The sequence below is a fragment of the Lates calcarifer genome, linkage group LG3, assembly GCF_001640805.2.
Source record: "Lates calcarifer isolate ASB-BC8 linkage group LG3, TLL_Latcal_v3, whole genome shotgun sequence".
NCBI lineage: Eukaryota > Metazoa > Chordata > Actinopteri > Centropomidae > Lates > Lates calcarifer.
In genome coordinates, this window is record NC_066835.1 from 11,954,031 (window position 1) to 11,976,347 (window position 22,317).

General features: G+C 42.9%; 1 protein-coding gene across 3 annotated transcripts in view; it reads right to left on the bottom strand.

Annotated features, from left to right (window-relative positions):
- Nucleotides 1-22,317, bottom strand: part of pag1 (phosphoprotein membrane anchor with glycosphingolipid microdomains 1) — a 49,759-nt gene that overhangs the window by 8,468 nt on the left and 18,974 nt on the right. For 2 of the 3 annotated variants that reach the window (XM_051066918.1, XM_051066915.1), the window contains 6 exons: nucleotides 8,962-8,997; nucleotides 7,110-7,341; nucleotides 5,563-5,620; nucleotides 2,476-2,572; nucleotides 1,900-2,069; nucleotides 1,181-1,633 (listed from right to left, as the gene is read on the bottom strand). In XM_051066918.1, the coding sequence (XP_050922875.1) occupies nucleotides 1,181-1,633; nucleotides 1,900-2,069; nucleotides 2,476-2,572; nucleotides 5,563-5,620; nucleotides 7,110-7,297 (966 nt within the window). In that variant the 5' untranslated portion in view covers nucleotides 7,298-7,341; nucleotides 8,962-8,997. The remainder of the gene's footprint in view (nucleotides 1-1,180; nucleotides 1,634-1,899; nucleotides 2,070-2,475; nucleotides 2,573-5,562; nucleotides 5,621-7,109; nucleotides 7,342-8,961; nucleotides 8,998-22,317) is intronic. The other variant, XM_018698041.2, reaches the window with a different exon arrangement.

The following is a 22,317-nucleotide window of genomic DNA, read 5'->3' on the forward strand; positions in this document are numbered from 1 at the left end:
GGTTTATACGGGGATAAACTGGATTACAAAGGTTGTGATAACTGTTCACTTGAGAATGAGAGAGAGGATATGTATTGTGACATTTGAATGAGCCAATTCACGTGGCAATATGCACTCTGACAACATTTTGGTTGTTTATTTGGATTTTTATGCATTAATGTGTTGTTTCTGTTTGACCTGCACAACACCAATAGGTGCTAAGGATATATAAAGAATGTAAAGATCCTGAAATATTGCTAAATCTCAAGTTCTGAAACCTCAAAATTGATTATTTTATCAAAACCTTATAAATACAATTGAGAAAAGTAGTAACTAAGTTGAGAGTCATTATTAAAGTTGTTTGAACTTTGTGAAAAGCTCATTTTTACCATTAGCTAACGATACAGATAGCTTGCTAATTACTTACACAGTTCATGCTGCTGTTTGTTAAGAATTAATGTTATTATAAGCAACAAGGTATGTAAGTTAGTCAAGGATGACAGCTATGACCCTAAATTTTAATATGTATAGGTATCTGAGATACTGTAGTGATGTGCTATTCACTCCACCATGCTCCTAACTGAGCCTGTGTTTGTTTAGAACTTGTGCAGTGTGGCCATATTTGACAGACAAAAAGTAGTAATTTGAATAGGAAAATTGTTTCCCCCTGGTTGAAATAAACTTAAATGGTATTTGGTTTTGGTGGTCCTCACCTATCAGTCACTGCATATCAAACCAAACCAAAAGAACTTTAGTGCCGTGTCATACTAATCAGAGACGAGGAAGGTCCAATTAATCCAAATAATACAACTTTTTGTAAGTGGAAACCACCCAAAGCCCAAATTATGACCACACAGCCGCAACAAATTAAATTAAAAGTTGGACCAAAACCAGCCCATCTGGCAGCATCTCTTGTGTACTGCAGCACACATATGCAGTGAAGATAATGACTACATTCAGAGCTGAGACACTGACAGTGATGACTGAAGTGAAAACTGCAAGTTTTCGAATGGGACCCTGTTTTTGTTTTGAATTAAAACATGTTTTTGAATTGTTGTCTCATATCACAACTTCTCTGACTAAATAGAGAAAATAAATCTGCTTCTGCCTTGCTCTTGGAAATGTGTTTTTCTCTGTTGCATTGACTGAACCTGCATTATGCAAAAGATCTACAGGTGAGAGACGACATATACACACACACCATCCTCACCTCTCCGTTGTGCAGCCCAGCCCCCGCCAGCCCATTCATCATCACTGGCTGGTTGTCGTTTTCATCCAGAACCTTCTCTGGTACTGGTGGAGGTAAGTCCTCCTCTGGCTCCTCCAGAGGCTTGTGAGAAGGTGTGGTGGCATTATCAGAGCGCCGTTTGGCCTCCATGTCGGCACTGTGACGGCTCTTCTTATTGAGGTCGATGGAGGCATACTCCACCCCCGCGCACAGGGGCACCCGCTCAGGTGTGCAGGGGCTGAGGTGGCCGTTGAGGAGGGCGGGGGGGTGATGAGGATGATGATGGGGAGGTTCGTCGGGGCTCAGCTGGACGGTACCGTTGGGGAGGCCAAGCTGCGCAGGGGGGTCTTTGAGCTCCTTGACCGTCTCATACAGGGAGTCTTCAACGCTGACGTCACGTGACGCCACAGCGATCTCCTTCACCACCTGAATAACAGATATATACATTGGATTCTTTAATATACTTGTGAATGAGCTCAACACATTTAATGCCTCTGTTTTCTAACTGAAACCTCAAACAATCTATCAACCTCTTGTGGAAAATTCAAATTTTCTCTCTCTATTTTCACCTCAAGCTAAATCGATCAATCAATCAATCACTCAGTCAACCAGGCAACCAATCACAGCTTTAATCTCCTCTACTGGCATGTTCAAGCTCAGTGCAAGTAAAAAAACATGATTCTGCCATTGACCTCATAGGTGCTGTCCCCTGAGGGTGGGGGTCCGTCCCCGATAAGGGCATTGTTGGGAGGGATGCTGGGAAGCTCGCGGTCCTGAGGACACTTGGAGGACCTGAGCTCTGATTGGCTGGAGAGCATCTCCTCTGAAGGCTGGGGACTGGTGTCCTGTGTGTCTGTGAGGACTGGTGGAACAGAGGAGGATAAAAAGAGAGTGAGGGTGAGCAAATAGCTTCTTGTTCAATTTTTTTTTTTTTTAAGAAAACAAAATACATTTTCAACATCAACATCAAAGTAGGTTTGTTATGAGTCATTATTTTTCCCCAGAACAGATCTATTACTATTTTAATGATAAGTACCCATCCAGGTAAAAGACTAATGACAATGACTAAGAAAATTACATGGATATGCCCATAACAGCTAAGGTCGAAAATGCTGCATAACAACAGCTGCCAAGCAAACGTTATTAACATGGAGCTGATTATATAAACCTATTAGCAGGAGAAACATGTTGCACGTTGCTAGCTGTGATTCTGAATATCTATAGCTGAGGGCGTGACATGCTAAGCTGAACTAACTAACTTGGCTTACTTGTACCGCTGGTTAGAGGACCATTGTGAGAGCTGCTGACGGCCAAATCGGTTGCTGGGCTGTCTGCCGATTGGCTGATTGTCTCTCTCTCCGACACCTGTGCAGCAAAGGACAGGATGTTAGTCGCTGCTTGGTTCCCAATACACAGGCTAGGAGAAAAATCTAGTCTGTGGTGATTTCAGTTATGCCAAAAAAAAATGTTGGACTGTTTAATTCCTGAGGGGGACAGACATCGATCTTCACTTGTCATTTTGCACACAGTAGATGACTCTCACACCTCTGTGCAATCCAAAAGCTGCCGGAAGCAGACTGGTGTGTGTTTGGAATGTTATTTTCAGGATCTGAAGGATTTTAGGGATCACTGTCATATTAGCGGTGCTGATTACAGTCTTCACACTTCCCTGTTTTTCTAAATTTATGCTATTCTTAGTTTTTCCAAAACATTACTGATTATTTTAAGCTTGTTATCCATATATTATGCATGCATAATTAAATGTAGTGTGTTTTTACCCACAAAGAAAAGACATCTAAAGATAGCTTACAATTTCTGCAAGTGTAAAAAACTGTTAACTGACTTATGACTAATGAAGATATGCTGCCGTCTATTCTTAATTCTTGTGTTAAGTGTTCTCCTCACCTGAGAGGATAAAAGGACAGCATTACTACTGTGACATGAAAATAATTCATACCATAAAAGATAATGCTTTATGGGTACAAGTATCTTTGTTTTCCTATTTCACCTACCCTCCCTCTACAGGAAAGTCAGAGCTACATAGCAATAACCCTGAAGCTGGCAGGGGTTCAGTGTTGCTCAAGGACACTTCAGCAGATTTTTTTTTTAACACTGAGATCATGTTGTCCTCCAGTTGAAGGCTGTTTCCCTCATTTGCTACATCACATGGCAAATTCTGCGGCTCAAACTAAACTGTGATAAAGCAAAAAAACCCCACACCGTCAGTTTGATCAGCCTCCGTTGAATCAGCTCTGTGAGCGAGCAAACACTCAAATCAACACTCTCATCAACTCCAAAGAACAGTCTCTGAATAGAAACTGTGCTAATTAATGCTGGATGTGGTGAGGACCTGCTGTGCCGAGATGTGATTTATCACCATTCGCTTTAAACCTAAACATGTTTCCATAAGCAAAGGTATCACTCAGTCATTCAATACTAACAGTTAGAAAACACTGTGAAAATGTATTAACTAGTAGAAGTCACGATTCTCTTTGTTTGGGTTTGATGTTTTCCCTCAAGTGTGAGGAGTAAGGTCATGTATTAGAAGCTCCACATCTCCACCTAGTGGTTGTCTACTGTCATAATTGCTGGTGCCTATGATGTAATCTTTAACTATTCTATGACCCAAGTACCTCTGATGTTGTTCTTTAGGTGTGAAATACCTTTTTAATTTTATCCAAAATGAGTCACACGATTCTTTTGTGGCTGAACCTCACAAGACGTGAGCTGTGGTGTTTTAATGAGACACTAAATTTACACATTTCACACCCTTAAGGTTAAAAAAGTTAACAAATGTCTAATGTTGTGTGTGAATGAAGGGGAGGCGTGAGAGGTGAGGGGAGAGCGCTCCTTCATAGCGAGGCCACGGGAAAGGCAGTCAGACTGATTGCTGGTGAGCGAGGAAGAGCCAATGTACTCATCCTCCAAAGACAAAGACCCCCATTTAACCTGTCAGGCTGTGACACAGTCTGTCGTTTAAATAGGCCCCTCTTGAAACAATCTGACCACCCCACAACTGTGCTGCTGCATAAAGGTTACGGTGAAGAGATCCATCAAATGCAAAATGGCTTGGAGGAATGTGTGTGCTCACAGCGAAGCATGTAGGCTGACAGACACACACACACACAGAAAGCCCAAGAGGGAGTGACAGAATATGAGAGTAAGTGGATGTCGCTTGGTATGTGTAAGCCAGGCATTTGTCATACTTAAATGTTGCTGGGTTACTGGAATCATCGGCATTATGGGAGTTGATAATTACCATCTACTGTATGTCTGTGAATAGATGTTAAAGAGGACATATTCACTTACATCATTATGAGTACTACATATCAAGAAAGGGCAACTCTATAAATACTCAATATTCACACTATTGTGCCCATTGTCTTTTTGTTTTCATTCTTTCTAACGAAAAAGAAACACACACTACAATTATAACTGATATAAGAATAGCAGTGAGTGGAATTTCCCACAAGTGCTCTCTTAGCAGGAGTAACCACTTCCCCATCAGTGGACTGCACACAATTTAGAAACAATCTTAGCAACAGCTGCAGGCTGTCAATCAGGAGGAGCGTAGGGAGGTGAATGTTTTTGTGTATGTCTCTCTGTGTGCATGATGGAAGTGGGTTAGGAGGCAAATGTCAGAGGATGGGTGTGTGTGTGTGTCTGTGTGTGTCACTGGATATAAGGGTGGAGACATGTGTGAGTGTGCATGTGAGTGTGTTACTCAGGCATGCAGCCAATGTGGAAGCTCTATCCACGGCCTCATTTATCAGTGGTTACACTGCCTGATTACAGACATGTCACTCTCCCCATGCAGGGAGTAATGAGGGCTGTATGTCAGTGTGCGTCCTGCTGTGTGTCTTGCTGCGTGTGCTTCCATCTGTAACACTGTACGGACGCTGTTGTTCGAACAAGAGACAGGTCTGAGTAAACATTTTTCCAAATTCAGATTCAATAATTTACTTTCTCACCACTGGAATTGACAGTTTTCTTGAGTTTCCCACAATCTCAAGATGCTACTGAACCCGGACTTCATCTGTTTTAAAACAACATCATGGTTACATGTCATTGTTTGTCTAATCAGCCTGACACACTGTGGTAAGCTGACTCAAAACACACATCACATCACATAGGCAGCACAGGCAGCACGTACACACACAAGAACACATGACAGACACAAGAAGTGAAACTGGAAATGTAATCACAACTTTAGAAAATCATTGTCAGCGGCAGCCATCTCATCAAAACCACCAACTACGAGGTGCCTCAGTATCCCTTCAAAATATCCCTTTATTTCCTCTTCAAAACTGTACTTGATTCTGGGCTAGAGCAAGGGTGTGAAAAGCCTGACTCACTCCATTCATGAGGTTGTCATGGTCTCCTGCTGGATGTCCATTGACTGCTTTCTTCTGCCTAAATAACAGAGGAGTGGAGAAACGAGAAAAAGACAGTGTTCGTTGTTTTGCCTCTGTTCACCAGTGCACTGGATTTCAAATGTAACTAAGAAGTTAAAAAGCACTCTTTAAAGTTTTAAGCTGCTGTAAGGTCTACTTTTATGATTCCTATACTGTTCAGCTTTTACTAACACTGTCATAAATGTGTTGATTACTGTATTATTATGTTTTAGAGTAGAGGTCATATTAGTGATGTTGTTGTACCAGTCTGCATTGTATTCTAATAGTCTGCCCTCTCATGCATGTAAAAAGGGAAAGACAAAAAATAAGGAACACATCTCAATATAATATAGTCCAGTAACACACCACTTTTATCTATGACCTTAATAATATACACATAACTGAATTTACACATTTTCAAAACAGTCACCACAAACTTTAATGGCACCTCTTAATAAAGCATTAAAAGCTTCATAGAGACAGATGTTAATGCAGGGCTGTACAGATGTACCTAATAAAGTGGCCACTAACAAGTGAGGATGTGAAGGACATTCCTGTAACAGCAGTAATGTTGGAACTTAAGTACTTTTTTGTATTACTCTTGTTTTTATTCATTGCTGTACTTTTTTGTATGTATTACATCATTTACTGACTGCAGTGTATGAGCCAAATTGGCCTTCAGGGACATTAAAGATCTCCTCTACTCTACTTTGAGGGTTTGAGTGAACAGGATTTATAGCGCTTTTTACGTTTTTTTAAATGTATAAAACAATTACGCTTCTAAAATTTCTATGTGCAACATCAGATGTGGATTTTTGGATTTAATTTATATGCCTTCAAATTAAAGCAAATGTTGGCACCTCATTAGCATTGTCATTGTTTCATTCCAAATTCATCAGACTAAATTACAGAGCCAGAACAAAGCATTAAAATCTCTATTATACTCTGGGTAGTTCATCAGAACAAACACACTGATGAGAGACGTATTTATGTGTTTGCACTGTTGACCACCAACGCTTTGTATCTGCTGTGCCATCTCTCACAGAAACTGTAGATTTATCTGAGTGATCTTGTTTCCCTCTGTTTATCCTTGTGTTCTTTTTTCTCTTACACAGTCAAGTATGTGTTCTACTTTGAAGACAGCACTTTCCGAGAGCACACATAATCATTTATAATTGTTGTATTAAATCACAATTACCCCTAAGGGCAGTCTTTAGTGTTGCTCAGCAGCACTGTTCCTTGTTGTTGCACCTATAATTACTGTAGCTAAGAATGCCCTCTCAGGTATTTGTGCTATTGTTCAACACTGCCACGCACAGCTGTCATTTCCAGCACGAGCAGATTTGGTGTACATAGTTGGCACTGTCGGACCAGGAAACTGTTATCATTGCACACATCAGCCTTTCCTGACCTTTTCTAGATATGCAAGTGTTTCCTAAAACAACAATCATATAGGTCATTGCTGTTCATGCATATGTAAGTGTTTGTGTGTGTGCTACGGTGCTCACCCCTGGCAGCTAGCGCACAGCAGCAGCAGCACAGAGACCAGCAGCAGGGCAGTGAGGGCGCTGAGGGTGATGACCAGGACCAGCTGCTCGCTGCCCAGCCACGATGCCACCCCGGTAGCAGCTGCTGCCCCCGACCCAACTACACCCGCCTCCGGCCCCCACCACACTCCACTCAGCACCGGAGCCATGACGCATCACACTGTGGTAGGAGAGGACATCGGACAGGTACCAGCTACAGAAATATAAAAAAGAGAGAGAGCGAGAGAGAGAAAAAGACAAGATTTTATCATTTCAAATAAATATCCAATTAAAAAAATGAAATAACAGCTTTGAACAAATGGAGTTTGTTGAAAAACACACATTATATTGTCTATCAGTGAGATTAAATATGTAGTGGGAGAATCTGTGTGTTCAGCATTTTCTAAATGTTTATTGTTGGTAGAGGATAATGATAGTTTATTGAAGGATACAGTCAGCCAGACTGTTCAAACTCCACGCAATCTGTCAAATGAGTAACAACATGATCAATTTCAGTCAACACCGGTAAAATCTACATATCTGTTTTTTTATAATAAATAAACAGTTATCTTATTGATTTGAACCTGTGCAGTGTTGATTTTTGTACAATAGTGGAGGCCATTGAGCTACAGCAGGCTTACACAGGCAATACTTGTTAGTAAGATAAATTCAGTGTGGTTTTGGTTTTTTCCAGAGATTTGTTGATTTGTTGAAGTTGGTGACACCGTTATCAAATCTGTGCATCATTCACCAGCAGCTACACTGCGTCCTGTGATCACCTGCAGCCAGCAGGTGGCAGCGCAGAGCAGGAGTCGGACTGCACTGCAGACAGGGAGGGCTCTGCCTCAGTCTGCTGCAGTGGCCCCTCACACCAGAGCCTCCGCTGCTGGTGACTGGGCTCTGCGCACAGCATAAGCAAGCTCATCACGTCCCCCCTCCCCCCGCCCCCCACCCAACCTCACCCCACCTCCTGTCTAACAGCCAAAGTTGGGTTTAGCTGAGCTGATGGAGCTCCTGATGTTATCACAGGTGATTTATGGGGCTGTGTGGTGTTAACGGGGTTAGTCACAGCCGCAGCACGGGGGAAGAGATGTGAGCCTCAAAAAAACTCCAAACAAATAAATGTGGAGTGGTGTGCTTTGCATCCCACTGTGTGTGTGTGTGTGTGTGTGTGTGTGTGTGTGTGTGTGTGTGTGTGTATGTGTGAGGACATTAGGTACTGCAGTGACTGAGACAGAGATAGAGGGATGTGGAACAGGAATGAAAAGGTATTCAGGAAGAGGAGGTGACAGGGAGCAGGGAAGGAAAAAAAATTCACCAAAAGTCAGGAATGTTTTCTCTCTGGCTATCCATCTACCTACATGCTGATCTCCTCTCAATCAGCAGAGGAGACAGCTACAGCAGACCTGGCGAGGATCAGTGACAAAAATATGACAATCCATCTTCCCCCCGTCTATTTCCTCCTGGCGTACACATGAGCCAAACTCCTGTCTGGAGTAATGTGTATGTATGTGTGTGCAAGTGTACTTTGTGCCAGTGGTGAAAAACTCCATTGTGTGTGTGTGTGTCTCTGTCTCTCTCTCGCTGCCGCTCGCCTATGCTAATGTGACTGGGGAACATGGGAGTTGGGGAAGAGCTCCTCTTGTCTTCTAGCGACGAGGAAGTTTTGTGGTGGATCAGATGAAGCAGAAGCCAATTTTAACTTCTTCTTCAAAGGCCGCTGAGGAATTCCTGTTGGTGGTGTTTTTTCCCCCCTGCGTGAAAAAAATACAGTGCAGCGGTGCTCATGTTGCTATCAGTGTGAGTGTATGGTGAGAGGCAAACACAACCTTACCTTGACACCTTGGATGATTAGTCAGGTTGGTCTTGCCTGGAAGAGAGCAGATAAGAAAGGGGGGGGATTAGTGCTTGGTGGAAATATAAAGCACTGAGCTGAATATTATCCTTGGTGGGTGGTGTTGTTCGGTGAGTGTGTGGACTATAAGTGTGTGTGTGTATGCCTGGAAGTAGCCTGTGCGAGTGGGAGAGTGGTGAGGGAATTGCGAGTATGTTTTTAATACCCATATCAAAAACATATTGGACAACAGGCTGCCTGCAACCTCTCAGCCTCAGCCCCATACACACACACACACACACACACACACACACACACATTCAGCTCACACACACACACGTCTATATGATCTTGTCTTCACTGTCTCTTGCACACAATGTCCACTTTATTGACCAGTCAGCCCATGTAACTGAGAGGATAATAACCGGGTGACATCATCTCTGTATCATATCACATATCACATGATATCGACTATATTCACCACATTATTTAAGGTCATGAACACACATTTGTGCCCCCCTCAGGCTGCAGCGTTCCAGTCTGTAATCACATGAATCTTGCTGCCAAACATCTAAAATCTTTGCTGACACACCGGGGTCTTACACATTGTTACACATTGTCCACATGTGGTCAGAATTCCACATGATGAACGGCTGAAAAACTCCTCATCCGCTCCCCGTCTGAGTGGCTCATATCCAGGTGTCACTATCTGCCACAGTGTGCCAGCTCGTGTGTGTCTCCGCTGGCACTTAAACCAGAATAATTACTGGCTGCCACAGCACTGTGTCACCATGGCAACATTCCCTTCTAGCCATCAGCACTATTTATGGTGGTAGAGAGAGAGAGAAAAAAAAATAAAATGAAACAGAAGAAAAACTGATTTTTTTTGAATGCAACTCACACAAGACCATTAGGCTGCAGGTGATGAGTGAGTTTTTTAAGTGTGTTATTGGTTTTAGTGTGCATGGTCACGCTGATACACTTGTTTTAAGCCTAGGTTTTGTTGTACTTGCAGTGGATGATAATGAAGACGATGAAGTAAAAAGTATTTAGGGTAAAAAAAAACAAACTCAAACTTAGTCATTTCCAAAGCTTTCAACCTTCCTCAGGTGATAGTGTTACTCATTTGTCATGGAGATGATTTAGTTCTTATCACATGACATGCGATCTCAGTCTGTTAGTCATCGGGTGCATGTACACTGATGGGTTGATTATTACATTAACATCGGTCTCTGCTTAAGTATGGCCTGTAGCTTCTGATAGAGTCCATTTCCATGACAACTGTGCAATTTCACATGCTGAGGAAGTCCCTGAAATGCAGCCGAAAGCTTTGGAAACAACAAGCTGGACTTTTTTTGGTCAAGATTAGTTTCTGTCAGGGACTATTCATTTTATGCAGGCAAGAAAAAAAATCTGGAAAAATTGGTATTGCTATATCACCAATTAAATGACATCACCTTCAGATGTCGAGGCTGGAAAGATAATTTGAGATGATTCATCTGTTCCCTCTGATCCAAGTCCTCCTTTACACTCCTAATACTGATACCTCAAATCAGAGTACCAGCCGATACCAGTGCTCTCTTTTCCCCTAATTTAAAAACTGTTTATGACACTCATTGGGATCAGTCATGAGGTAATGTAACATAGCCAGGGAGACCAACAGGAACACGTCATTTTATAATGCCAACTGACAAGACTACTTGATATAAATCAGGTACGTCATGGGCGATACCCAAACCATTTAACATCCATCGGACTGGACCGGTGCAACCCTAGATTCATTTTATTTATTTATCTATTAAATTTATAATGACATGAAAAGTAAGCAGCTCCTTGCAAATATGAGGCTGTAACCAGAACTGATCTGGACATGATCGCAAGTGGAAATTCCATCAAACCACAGATTGATTTCTGAACTTATGGACACAGAGGTATCCTTAATGCATCATGAAGGCTTTAAAGCAGAACTGTGCAACTTTGGAAAGAAAGAGTGACTCATCCATCCTCCTTCAAATGAAATTTTGCTGCGACAGTCTTATTTAGTCGGGTGTCACCAGTAGCTTACTGTGGCTTATGTCGGCTAATATTAGTGCACTTAGTATAGATACTGCAGTATAACTGACTGCTTAAGTCAAGCTTCATGACACTACATATCCCACTGTTCCCCTGCATTTTAACATTTAACATTATCCTATAAATGCTCCTTTTACACAGGCTTACTCTCAGGTAGCATTACAGTTGCTCTCTGTGAGGCAGAGAGCTCCAGCACATTCCTTGCACTTGCAGCCATCTTTCTTTCCAGTATTCCCTGTCTCCCACTGTGCTCTGCCACATTTTATGTCATGAAAAAAAAAACAACAACCTCAGACTCTTCCATTTTAACTCAAACGGTATGAATAACCTGTTAAGTGCAAACACAGATCTAGCTCTGGATAACATTTCTGACATACTTCCCCTGCTGAGGAGAAAATATGTGCGGAGTAAACCATTTATTCTTCCCAGTGAGGACACACTTCATTCCTAAATACTTGATAAATACCACAGATAAAAGCTCAGAGTGTCTTTTTTTTTTCACTGTGGAAAACTCCTTACAGGCCACCACCATGTGATGTGAGACAGCGAGCCAAGGACTACAACTGTACTCTCTAATGCTGTCATTCTCTTTCTCCCGGCACTTTCAAGCTTTGATGAAAGAAAACAGAAGCCTTGGAGGAGAGACAATCAGTGTGGCTGTCTTTCTGTTTCATGCCATAGAAAATAACTGACTGGAAAAGCCATTTGAAGAGGAATGTGTTTTGGGAATTAAAGGCAGAAGTCCAAATTCTGCCCTCACCCAGCTGTACACACACACACACACACACACAGACCCCAGGACTAACCACAAGCTCCATCAAGGCGTAACCTACCATGCAAGAAACTAAGCCAAAGATGCAAGGAATCCAATCTGAGCCCTTCTGCTCTGAAGGCAGAGACCTTACCTGACACTGCAATGAAGCATACTTGCCAGGCAGAGCCATGACTGTGTGTGTGTGTGTGTGTGTGTGTGTGTGTGTGTATGTGCGTGTGTATGCATATACATGTGTGTGGGGGAGTTTCATCTGTTGGACAAGCTGTGCAGAGAAAGACAGGGGGGGGGATAAGAGGAGAGAATTAACATCCGCAGGCAAAAGCAATGCTTCAGCCTCCACTGACGCCCGTGTGGCTGTGTGACACCTCCCTCTGCAGGGTCCTCTGGGTGCACACAGACGGGGGGAAGGTTTACAGCTGGATGGCTGCTGAGAAATGAGCCCCAGGAAGCTTCTCAGAGGAGCACCAAAGGCATTTCCACAATAATAAATAATCCAGTTTTTAGGGGGAGGAAGAGCCTCAACTTTCTTTAAGAAGTCGTGCTCGTGCTTGAGCACTGCAGGAAGCTCAAGAACGTTCTATAAAGGAGTTCGGAGAGAAGAAAGTGATGACTGGAGTTTCTTCCAAACAATGAGGATTTTTGCTTCGTTTGCAGAGATTCCTTTTGTGCAACTGTTTGGGGAAATGAGCCAGGATTTATTGTTGCTAATGCACTGTATGCAAAAGCGCTACTTTGAATAGTCTTCTGTGATTTTTTTTCTCTGGGAGGCAAATATATGAATATACACACTGCACATTTAGTGATTCACACACACGCTTACCAATACCACACTTTGTAGTTTCTGCAGGGACTAAGCACAACCCAAAGACCTTTTGCTCCCAAACAACAACACAGCGCTCTGCAGGGTCTCTGTATTGACGTTATTTTGGCAGGAGTACACCAAACTGGGCATAAAACTATTTCACTGAAACACAAAAAAGAAAAATCAAAGCCTCTTTTGACAAGACCCCACCTCCCACCCCCCCGTCATCTCCATCTCTCACCCCCAGCATGTATTATGCATTATCATAGTTATCCAGCACGCCTCCTAATTGCTGACACCCAACTCAAAATTTCACATGGGTGGCTTATTGCACAACTCATCAGTCAGCACAAGTGATATATGGATAAACATATAAACATGCATACACAAAAGCATGCAAATGCACATCAACCGTATGATAGTGATAAACATATACATACATATGTTCCTAATGCACAAATTGTCTTTTGAAAGCTTTGATTTTCATTATTATTCCATCTTTGTGAGAGCAAAATGGTCGTCATAAAAACAATGAACATGACACACACTCCGCTGACCATCTTGTGTCCTGACCGCGGGGCCATTTGGAGGGTGGGGGGTGGGAGAAATGGGGGATGGGAGAAGAAGGCTAAGGGACTGTTGCCAAGAGGGGAGAGAATGGAAGATAAAGAGAGAAAGAAAGGGGAGTAATAGAGATGTGCAGAAACTGCACCGCAACCACAACAAACAGAATTCAGTGAGAGAGGACGACTAGCAGAGGAAATAAAGAGAGAAAGAGGCAGTAAAGGAAACACAGAGGGGGGAAAAAGCAGAGAGCACACACCGGCCTACATAGTCATAGTGACACATACATCTTTACACACACCCATCCCCAGGGAGGGTTGATGAAATACAACTCCCCACTGGCTGCAGCGCAAGAGGGACCCTGCCCTGACTGAGACAACACATACAGACACACAGCCGTAACAGCTGAATTAAATGCACTCCTGCGAAAAAACAAGTGTCAGTTCATTGCATATTTACTGCTGATCAGTCCTTGCACAGTCTAATATACTAATCACCCTCTCTGCATGAGCACCTATGGCTGCGTGCTTGCTGTGATCATGAAAACAGGTGCCTCTGATCAAGGGACATAATTTGCGTTGCCTTGGCAACACTGCCCATCCTAGGGGTTAATGGTTTTAGCATGAGAAATTGATCTATCCTTCCTAAATGGGGAAATTGAAACTGCATAATTTAGCAAGGCTCCCCAGTTTCCTCCCTCTCCTCCTCTCCTCTCTCATATTACAGATATCTATGTCATATCTTCATCCATACACGGGGGCTGTGCTCCTCTCTCTCTCAAGATACACTAGTTATATCTGCTAGAAGTAGCATTTATATCAAAGTCCCACAGGGGACATGTAGTAAACGAAATATGAAGCATTTTCCCCAAGCAGATTATTGTCTCCCTCCCTGAACTCCTTTGAATCTTAGCTTTCATCTGCACGTTTTAATTCTGGTTCTTCCTTTTCGCTGACAGGAAGGTTTTCTATGTACTGTGCTACAATGAAAACATATTGCAAGAGGTGAACTACATCCTCCAGCTGCTGCCCTTGTGGACATTATGATAAGTCCTTCACAACCACATTTCACTGCATTTTACAGGGTGGTAGGGTAGTCTTGTGGTTAACCAGAGAACTCAACCTCAACTTTTCTCATCTTGAATCTTGACCAGCTGCGAAGCTGCAAAAGGCGGCAACATGTGTCTTCTGTCTTCACCATAAATGACAGAGCCCCCCGCCACAACCACCACCACCACCATTGCAGTCCACAGAGGCTCTATGTACGTGTGCAGGGATTGTGTAAACATGCATGTGCGTGTGTCTGTAAAATCTGCCTCTAGTTAATGTCGCACAGCCCCATGGGAGAGATACATTTCCTGTCTTCCTCTAACGGCTTTCAAGGACGCAGATGACCCAGAAGTCTTCGGAGGGCCTGCAGATGTTTCTCTCAAACACAGACAGAAAAACAACTGAGCCAGAAACTACTGTATTTAAATTGGATAAACTCAAAGCTATAACTTAATTGAGGCTGGATAGCTTCTGGCATATTTTTGCTTGTCTGACTACAGCTTGCAAAATGTAATTTTGTGAGAGAGGGAGAGAGGATGGTAACCTCACTTACAACAAATAAGCATATATTTGTGTCATTATGTCTTAAATTCTCTACTATTTTGCATCTCTGGTAAGCTTTTCTCCCTCTTCTCCTACGTTATCTACCCTATTATCACCCTTTTTGCCAATGCCTGAGGCCACTGCTCTGCATTTAAATCATTTGGACTTGATTCTGTGAGCGTTCGTTCAGTTAAGCTTAACAATGTGCGTCTGTGTGATCCGCTGACACCCTGCATGGAAAGAATATTCACTCTTTCGCCCTGAAACACTTAAAGCCTTTCAATTTCAGTTCCACATTTCTCCTTCCCTCCTTTCTTTCGTCCCCATGAGAAACAGCTTTCGCAGGCTCACTTAGCTGTGTCTTCCTTACACATGACGAACCTTTTCAATTTCAATTCTACTTCACACACTCCTTCTGCTCATGGAAAAGGGGAAGTTTACTGTCAGTGTTAAGAGCTTGACCGGTTGAATGTAACTGTCTGCAACTCCCCCAAAAACCACATCTGCTGCTACAGCTGCCATCTGAATATGACACCATGTTAATGTTCAGGGTGTGTTTTTGCCACACTGCTAAGCAAGCTTACATCAATTCAACTGAAAACTAATGAACTGAGCTAAAATTGCACACAATTTTTTTTTGTTTTTTTCTATCCTCCACGTCCTTACAAAGCACTTTTATCCCCCTCAATGCGGCAGAGAGATGTGTTCTGTTATTGTCTCAGACCGATTAGCTTTGTGACAGCGCAGCCGCTCAGCTAATAATAAAATGCTAAAACAAAACCGACTTCAGTAATTGCGCAGCGGAGCAATTTACAGTGATTAAACAAACCAGCCAGGCGTATCATCCAAATATGTAAATGGGGGGGAAAGCACAGAGCAGAGAAGAAGGAAGAAGAGATGGATTGTTGTAATGATTTCAGGGATTGTCACTCACATTCTAAGTGACCTTCTTGGCAAACACTGATGGGAGGGATGAATGGGGAAGGGGGGAGCGGGGGCGTTGAACTGTTGAACTATGGGAATTTGAGGACCAAGAGCATGGACAGAGGGACCAACAAAGAGTGTCTGTCCTGTCTGTGCATCTTGTTTGTTCCAGTGTATCATCTCGACTCCTGCTCTCAAATAAATTGGTGCTAAGCTCAAAAAAACCCAGACCTTTCTCCTCCTTAAAAGGGAACTGATAATATTAACTGCGCTCATACAAACAGATATAGATACACACACACACACCTCTGATTAGGTTTATTCAACACTGAACGCCTGCATGCATAAAATTTCCCCATCATTGTCACCTTGAGATGAAGATTAGCATTAGAGCGAAAGAGGAGTAGATACGACCACATCATTATTCAGTGGCATTGGCCTTTATGTGTTGAATAGCCGCCAAGATAAAGGGATTATCAGGGTGGATGGAATAGGATGAAAGATGTCGTGTGTGAGTGTGTGTGAGAGAGAGAGAAATCCACTGAGATAATTCATTCTAAAAGCTGCTAATGAGATGCAACAGATGCCTGGAGACGCATGATCTTGTTCTCGCTCCAGCAAATACACAAATGAGGTGGTGCATGGGCGACACATACACATGCACTTTCTCTATCAAGGATGCATTGACACACACCAATATAATTCTCTCGTCCTCCCAGTCTTGCAGACACACACCCCTGAGCTGACGAGGTGGCGCACCCGCTCCTCGCCGCTGCTCTGGAAATTGCCACGCAGCACTTCATTTATCTCCTGCTTTGACACTGGCCTTTTGGACAAAAGGCACAGGGCAATAGGGGGGATTAATAGAGGTGTGTGACCGTGTGTGTGTGTGTGTGTGAGCAGATGAGCAACTGAAATGGAAATGTGATCCATCTTTACAAGGATCTAACCACAGCAGGGGTGGGTTTATTAGGCGACCCAGACGGGGCGAGCGGCAGGGGGTCAGACCCCTCCAACCCTCTGTAATGTTTGACTGTAACACACTGTGGCTGAGGTTTAAACAGAGCACAAGTCTAGTTTGCTAATGGGTAACGTGTGTGTGTGTGTGTGTGTGTGTGTGGTGTGTGTGTGTGTGTGTGTGTGATTGAGGGGAGGTTAGAGGGAGGACAGAGAGTTAGGAATGAAAAAGTGAAGGTGTGGAGGGTGGCTGAGGCCTTCTGATGCGGCTTCTGACCTTTCAGTACAAGGCGTTTTTCAGACATACTTCTACTGGCTGGGACTGTTTGATATCACACCACACACACACACTCAGCCCTCTTCCTCCCCTTCTGGCTCTGCTGGTGTACCACTCCCTTATCCTTTCACATAAACCACCAGTTATTTCACAGTCTTCCCTGTCCTCTGCTGTCTTCTTTCCCTATCTCTTTTCTTGCCTTTCCTTTCTCTATCTCCATCTCATACCTCACTCTCTCACCTCTCCTTCTGCCCCCCCTCCAGCGTCATCTCTCTCCAGACTATAGCATATTCAACACGTCTGCTACCCGACAAATATATGGTAAAATATGGAAGCCTGCAGGGACTCAAAGGGCAAATCTAGAATCAGAGGCAGCAGCTGGGGGCGGTTGGGGTGATGGCCGGTTTTGGCTACGGGTATGTGTGTGTGGGGGGTTACAGCCAAACATACATGGCAACCTCCATGTGGGCTCAGGAGGAGAGGGAGGTTGCTGCAAGACATGGCAACCTTCAGACAGCAATCTTCAGATTTCTGGTTAAATCTGTCCAGCGCACGCTTGAGTGACTCTGGAAGATTGCATGTGGCAGATACAGCCCCCGCCTCCACCTTTTTCACAATTCCATTTGATTCCTCATTTCACAAGCTGTAGCTTATTCCGTATTTTCTTGGCAGAAAGTAAAGAGGGTGAAGAAGAGACACTCTGGGTCAGAGAGGAGGAATCAAAACCAGCTGCTAATTTGGAGAGAATGAGAACAATAATCTTGTTTTTCCTTCCTACAGTAATTTAAAGGAATAGTTTGACATTTTAAGATATACTCCTAATTGCTTTCGTGCTGAGAGTAAGATGAGAAGATCAAAACCACTCTCATGTCTGTATGGTAAATTTGAAGCTTTAGCCAGCAGCTGGTTAGCGTAGCTTAGCACAAAGACTGTAAAACTGTTAGTTCACAAATCAACATGTTATATCTCATTTGTTGTACAAAAACCAAAGTGTAAATACATCAAGTTACTTACTGGCTGGGCTCAGTTACTTCCTGGAATCTTGTCATCATATAAAACCACTTGTCTATTTCTAATCAGATATGACAGTGGGGTCAATCTTCTCATTTAACTCCAAGAAAGAAAGCAAATATGTAAATATCAAAGTATTCCTTTAAGCAAATAATATTTCTAACAAGCTAGTTGCATTATAACTAACAGTGCTTATCACTGTCACCTGTTGTTTGCTAGTGAAGATAGCCTTACTAATTACTCGCTCTTTACAACCACAACCGAAGTCAAAAACTGCTTAATCACACAGCTAGACCTCCTTTGTCGACAAACTGCCTCCTATATTTAACACCTACATGTAACTAAAGGGACAAATCATATATAATAAATATATAACACGGTAGAATATGTATTTACAAAGCAGCACCGGCAGCCACAGCCCTTCTAAAATCAGTTAATGGGGGTGGCTCAGAGAGTCCTGAGGGAGAGCTGAAAACCAAATGAACCAACTGAATGTGCATCAGAGCAGCAAACAGACCGCCTGCTGGTGGCGGAAAATCTGCTGTCAGTCACACACACACATGTACACGATTATTTACACAAGCACACACGCTCGGGAATTTAGACACAAAAATACAGCACACACACACAAAGTCATCTGAATAGAGATGAACCAATTAGCAGGCGACAGACATCAGCGTAGCAGAGAGAGAGGGAGAGAGATGGAGGGAGAAAGAGGGAGTGAGCGAAGTGGAAGAATACATTCAGGCACTTCACTGTGCAGGCAGCAGTCCGAGAGGAAAATGCAACTGAGACACCTTCGCTCTGACACTTTCAAGGAAGCCGAGGTGGCCAGAGGCAAATCCATTTTGACACAGTGGGTGGATATTGTGACAAGATGTGTGGAGACAGCGGGACAGACAGAGGTGACACTCGCTGATATCATTCACAGACTGACACAGGGAGACTGAGAGGAGAAGTATGTGGCATACACACCGGCTTTCATACAGTGAATGGTGCTGATCACACACACACACACACACACACACACATTATATATATACACAATAAAGATGGGTGACAATTTAAAGGACAAACTATCAGTGTCTTCAGTATATATATTAGATGAACAACATATTCCCTCCTTTGGTGTTTTGATGAGCAGATGTTCTGTTTGTAGGTGGCCATGTTCATATATGTACTGTCTGGGAATACAATCCATAGACACAGACCTCTTTACATAGGCAGATAATGACATTAAGTAACACAGACTCTTGCAACTATTTTGATGAATTACATATAATTAAAGCTTAACATGTCAGTTCAGCATTTCCATCTATGTGCTGAAATCTAGTATCTGCTAACATAACCTGACCTAGCTGAGCACGACACCACTGAAACTGGTAACTTAAGCAACTGCCTGACTATGTTCTGTTGTTATGTGAAGGGCTGATGGATGGGAAGTCTCCATCTATTCCTGTGATGATACATACAGTTGACTCAATACTGGTGGATCACACATAGTGATCACTAGTGTATCCTTAAGAGCTGGCAAAGTTTTCCATTTAAAATGATACAAAAAAGATTAAATGTTTTGAAAATAAGTACCTGGATAAGAACAGAATACACAGTATGAACAGTATGTAAAACTGTAAAACTCTCCTCAGGCAAAAAGCTACATTGTCAGTAGTTTCAGCAAATGCCCAGTTCTGACATACTGCACCTTTACCATAGGGTCATGAGAGTTATGACTTTGGTCCATCAGGACCACAGGATAAAATACTATAATGTTGTTTAAGAGTCACAAAATCTGCAGTGAGAGCAAGTCGGGTGGATTTAGCCACTTGAACCACTGTAAACTTCTTTTGTCCCATTGGTTGTCAACATTGGTCTATTTTAACCATAACCTTTTAACCATAACCACAATTTTTCCTAACCCTAACCAAGCAGTTATTATTTTAGCCATGACAACAAACCCTAACCCCATAGCTTTAATTAAGCAGTTACTCGGACCCAATCCACAATGTTTCCCTTACCTCCAACCATTATCCATACCCTAAACCTAACCAAACCATTTCTACATGTGCTCTCTCTGAACAGACATACTGGTTTCTTCTCTACTTTATTGTATACACACCTCTGTGCGCCACTCGGCACACACACATCTGAACTTTACACACTTAACCATTGCAGCATTTGCAAATTACCTCTCAATCCTCCTGACCGCAGACTCATATTAGTCCATTAGCAAAGCCCTGGACACTTAACACACACACACTCAACACATACTCTGACCTCTCGAGTGCTGCTGATGGTGATTTTTTTTCCCATTGATATCATCCTGAGTGAAATGTAAAAGGCAACATATGACATCATATCATGGAGATGATGACTTGTCTTTACGGCTTGGTTACTTAAGAACCTCCCGAGTTTCTATCAGCATCGCATCAATTATTGTGAGTCAGGATATCAGAGCAGACAGGATGCTGCTCGGAGTAGATCACAAGGATTTCTCAAAGGAGGAAGTCAATTAAGAAAAAAAAATGGACACCATGTCTTTAAATAGACAGTGAGTGAAGTAAGCAACCTCCTGATCTTTCTAACATGGCTCCAGTTTTATATCCAATAAATACAGTGAAAATAATCTTTTTTTAAAAAAAGAGCACAAATCCAGGCTTGACTTTGTGTGATTGTTGCTTCTGAGGATTAAGAGGGAAATAGAAAAGGCAACTAGTTCAACATAAGCTGACACAGCAAGGAGCATAAAATCATCTCTCAAGGAGGAATTAACAGTGTGAACGGAGCCAGAGAGGAGATTGCAGATTTTGCCCCATAAGCTGCTTGGGCACAAAAATAACATTTACAATCTTCTCACTTCCAACAACAAATTTGTTGTGTAAGATTTCCTGGAAATCTTGATTAGAGGACTGAGTTTGGAGGAGGAGACAAATCACAAACAAAATAAACACAGAGGACGCATTTATATATATATAAAAAAAAAACAACTGCAAAACTGAGAGGAACAGGATGATGCATTCAGGTGCATACAGTTCATATGAACAACACATTTCCACTTTCAACTCCAACCAGGAGTCCCCCCAAGGTTAAAGAGTCCATGAGGATGTGTGTGTTTGTGAAGGAGTGAAGTTTGACCAAGAGTAAGTGCTGGTCTGAGGACATTTGCCAATTGTATTCCAGAGAGAAGTCTATAAATACCCGAAACACACACATACACACACAGGCACCTTCCCAGGCAAATGAGCTAGGGAACAGAGAATAGAGAGCGGGATTCCCGTGAGGAATCGGTGGAATGTAAACAGGCCACCCACACGCACACACACACATACACACTTTCAGAGTGCTTCATCGGAGGCCGTGAGACAAGGGCCTCATCAGGAAAAAGATGCCCCAGAGAACAGTGCAGTTTGCTGAGATTGTCCTCTTGGTTTACCCTCTTCTGTCCTCCCACTGTCCTCCAGAAAGCCCCATGAGAGAGCTTTAGGAATGCAGCTGCGTGCTGGGAAATCCGTCAACCTTCACCTCTTTGTTTTGTACCAAATGTACTTTGTATAAAATCATGCAGATTTACAGGGTACAGTGATACAGCTGCACTCAGCCATACTGAGGACATTAGCGCTGCGGCTAAAGCTAAAGCAGGGGCACTAAGATTTAATGAAAAAGTCAGACAGTATTATTCTTATTATCCTTCAACTCAATAATATGGCTCGTCTCTGGTGCTCTCTCTCTCTCTCTCTCACACACACACATATGCTCACATATACACACGCAATACTTCATTCTAATCCTATGCATGGATGGCTCGGATAAGTGACATCAGCCCTTCTTCTGTTAATAATACCCTTTAGATCACACACACACACACACACACACACACACACACACACACACTTCAGCTGCTTTTAGACAAGTATAAATCAGATACACAGGTAGCACATAAAGCTCAAACTTCATGGGTGGTGCAGTGATCAGGTATAAATTTGACATGGTGCTTTCAGCAATGCACACAGAGATGCCGAACCCCTGCTGTCTTTAACACTTTCTCAGCCATATGACGCCATTGTTTTGTTATTAGGCCTATGGCCCACATAACCACCTGCTCTAGAAATGACTTTCTGGGTCGCTGGGGGATTATTGTAGGGCTAACGCCAACAGCTCACAGTCCTGGGGGCCACAAATGGGTCAAACACTGCTTCATTTCAAAAAGCAGCACAGACACTGAAACATGCAGCGCTAACCTTGAGAGCTCATTCCTCAGAGATCAGAAATCCACAAGGGGGATCTTCGCACTTAATTAGTAGGAACAAGTCTAGACAAGCAAACGTAAACAGCAGTTAATTTCCTGTGTTTTGGCTTCTCGGCTTTGTCCTGTGGTTAGCCCCGT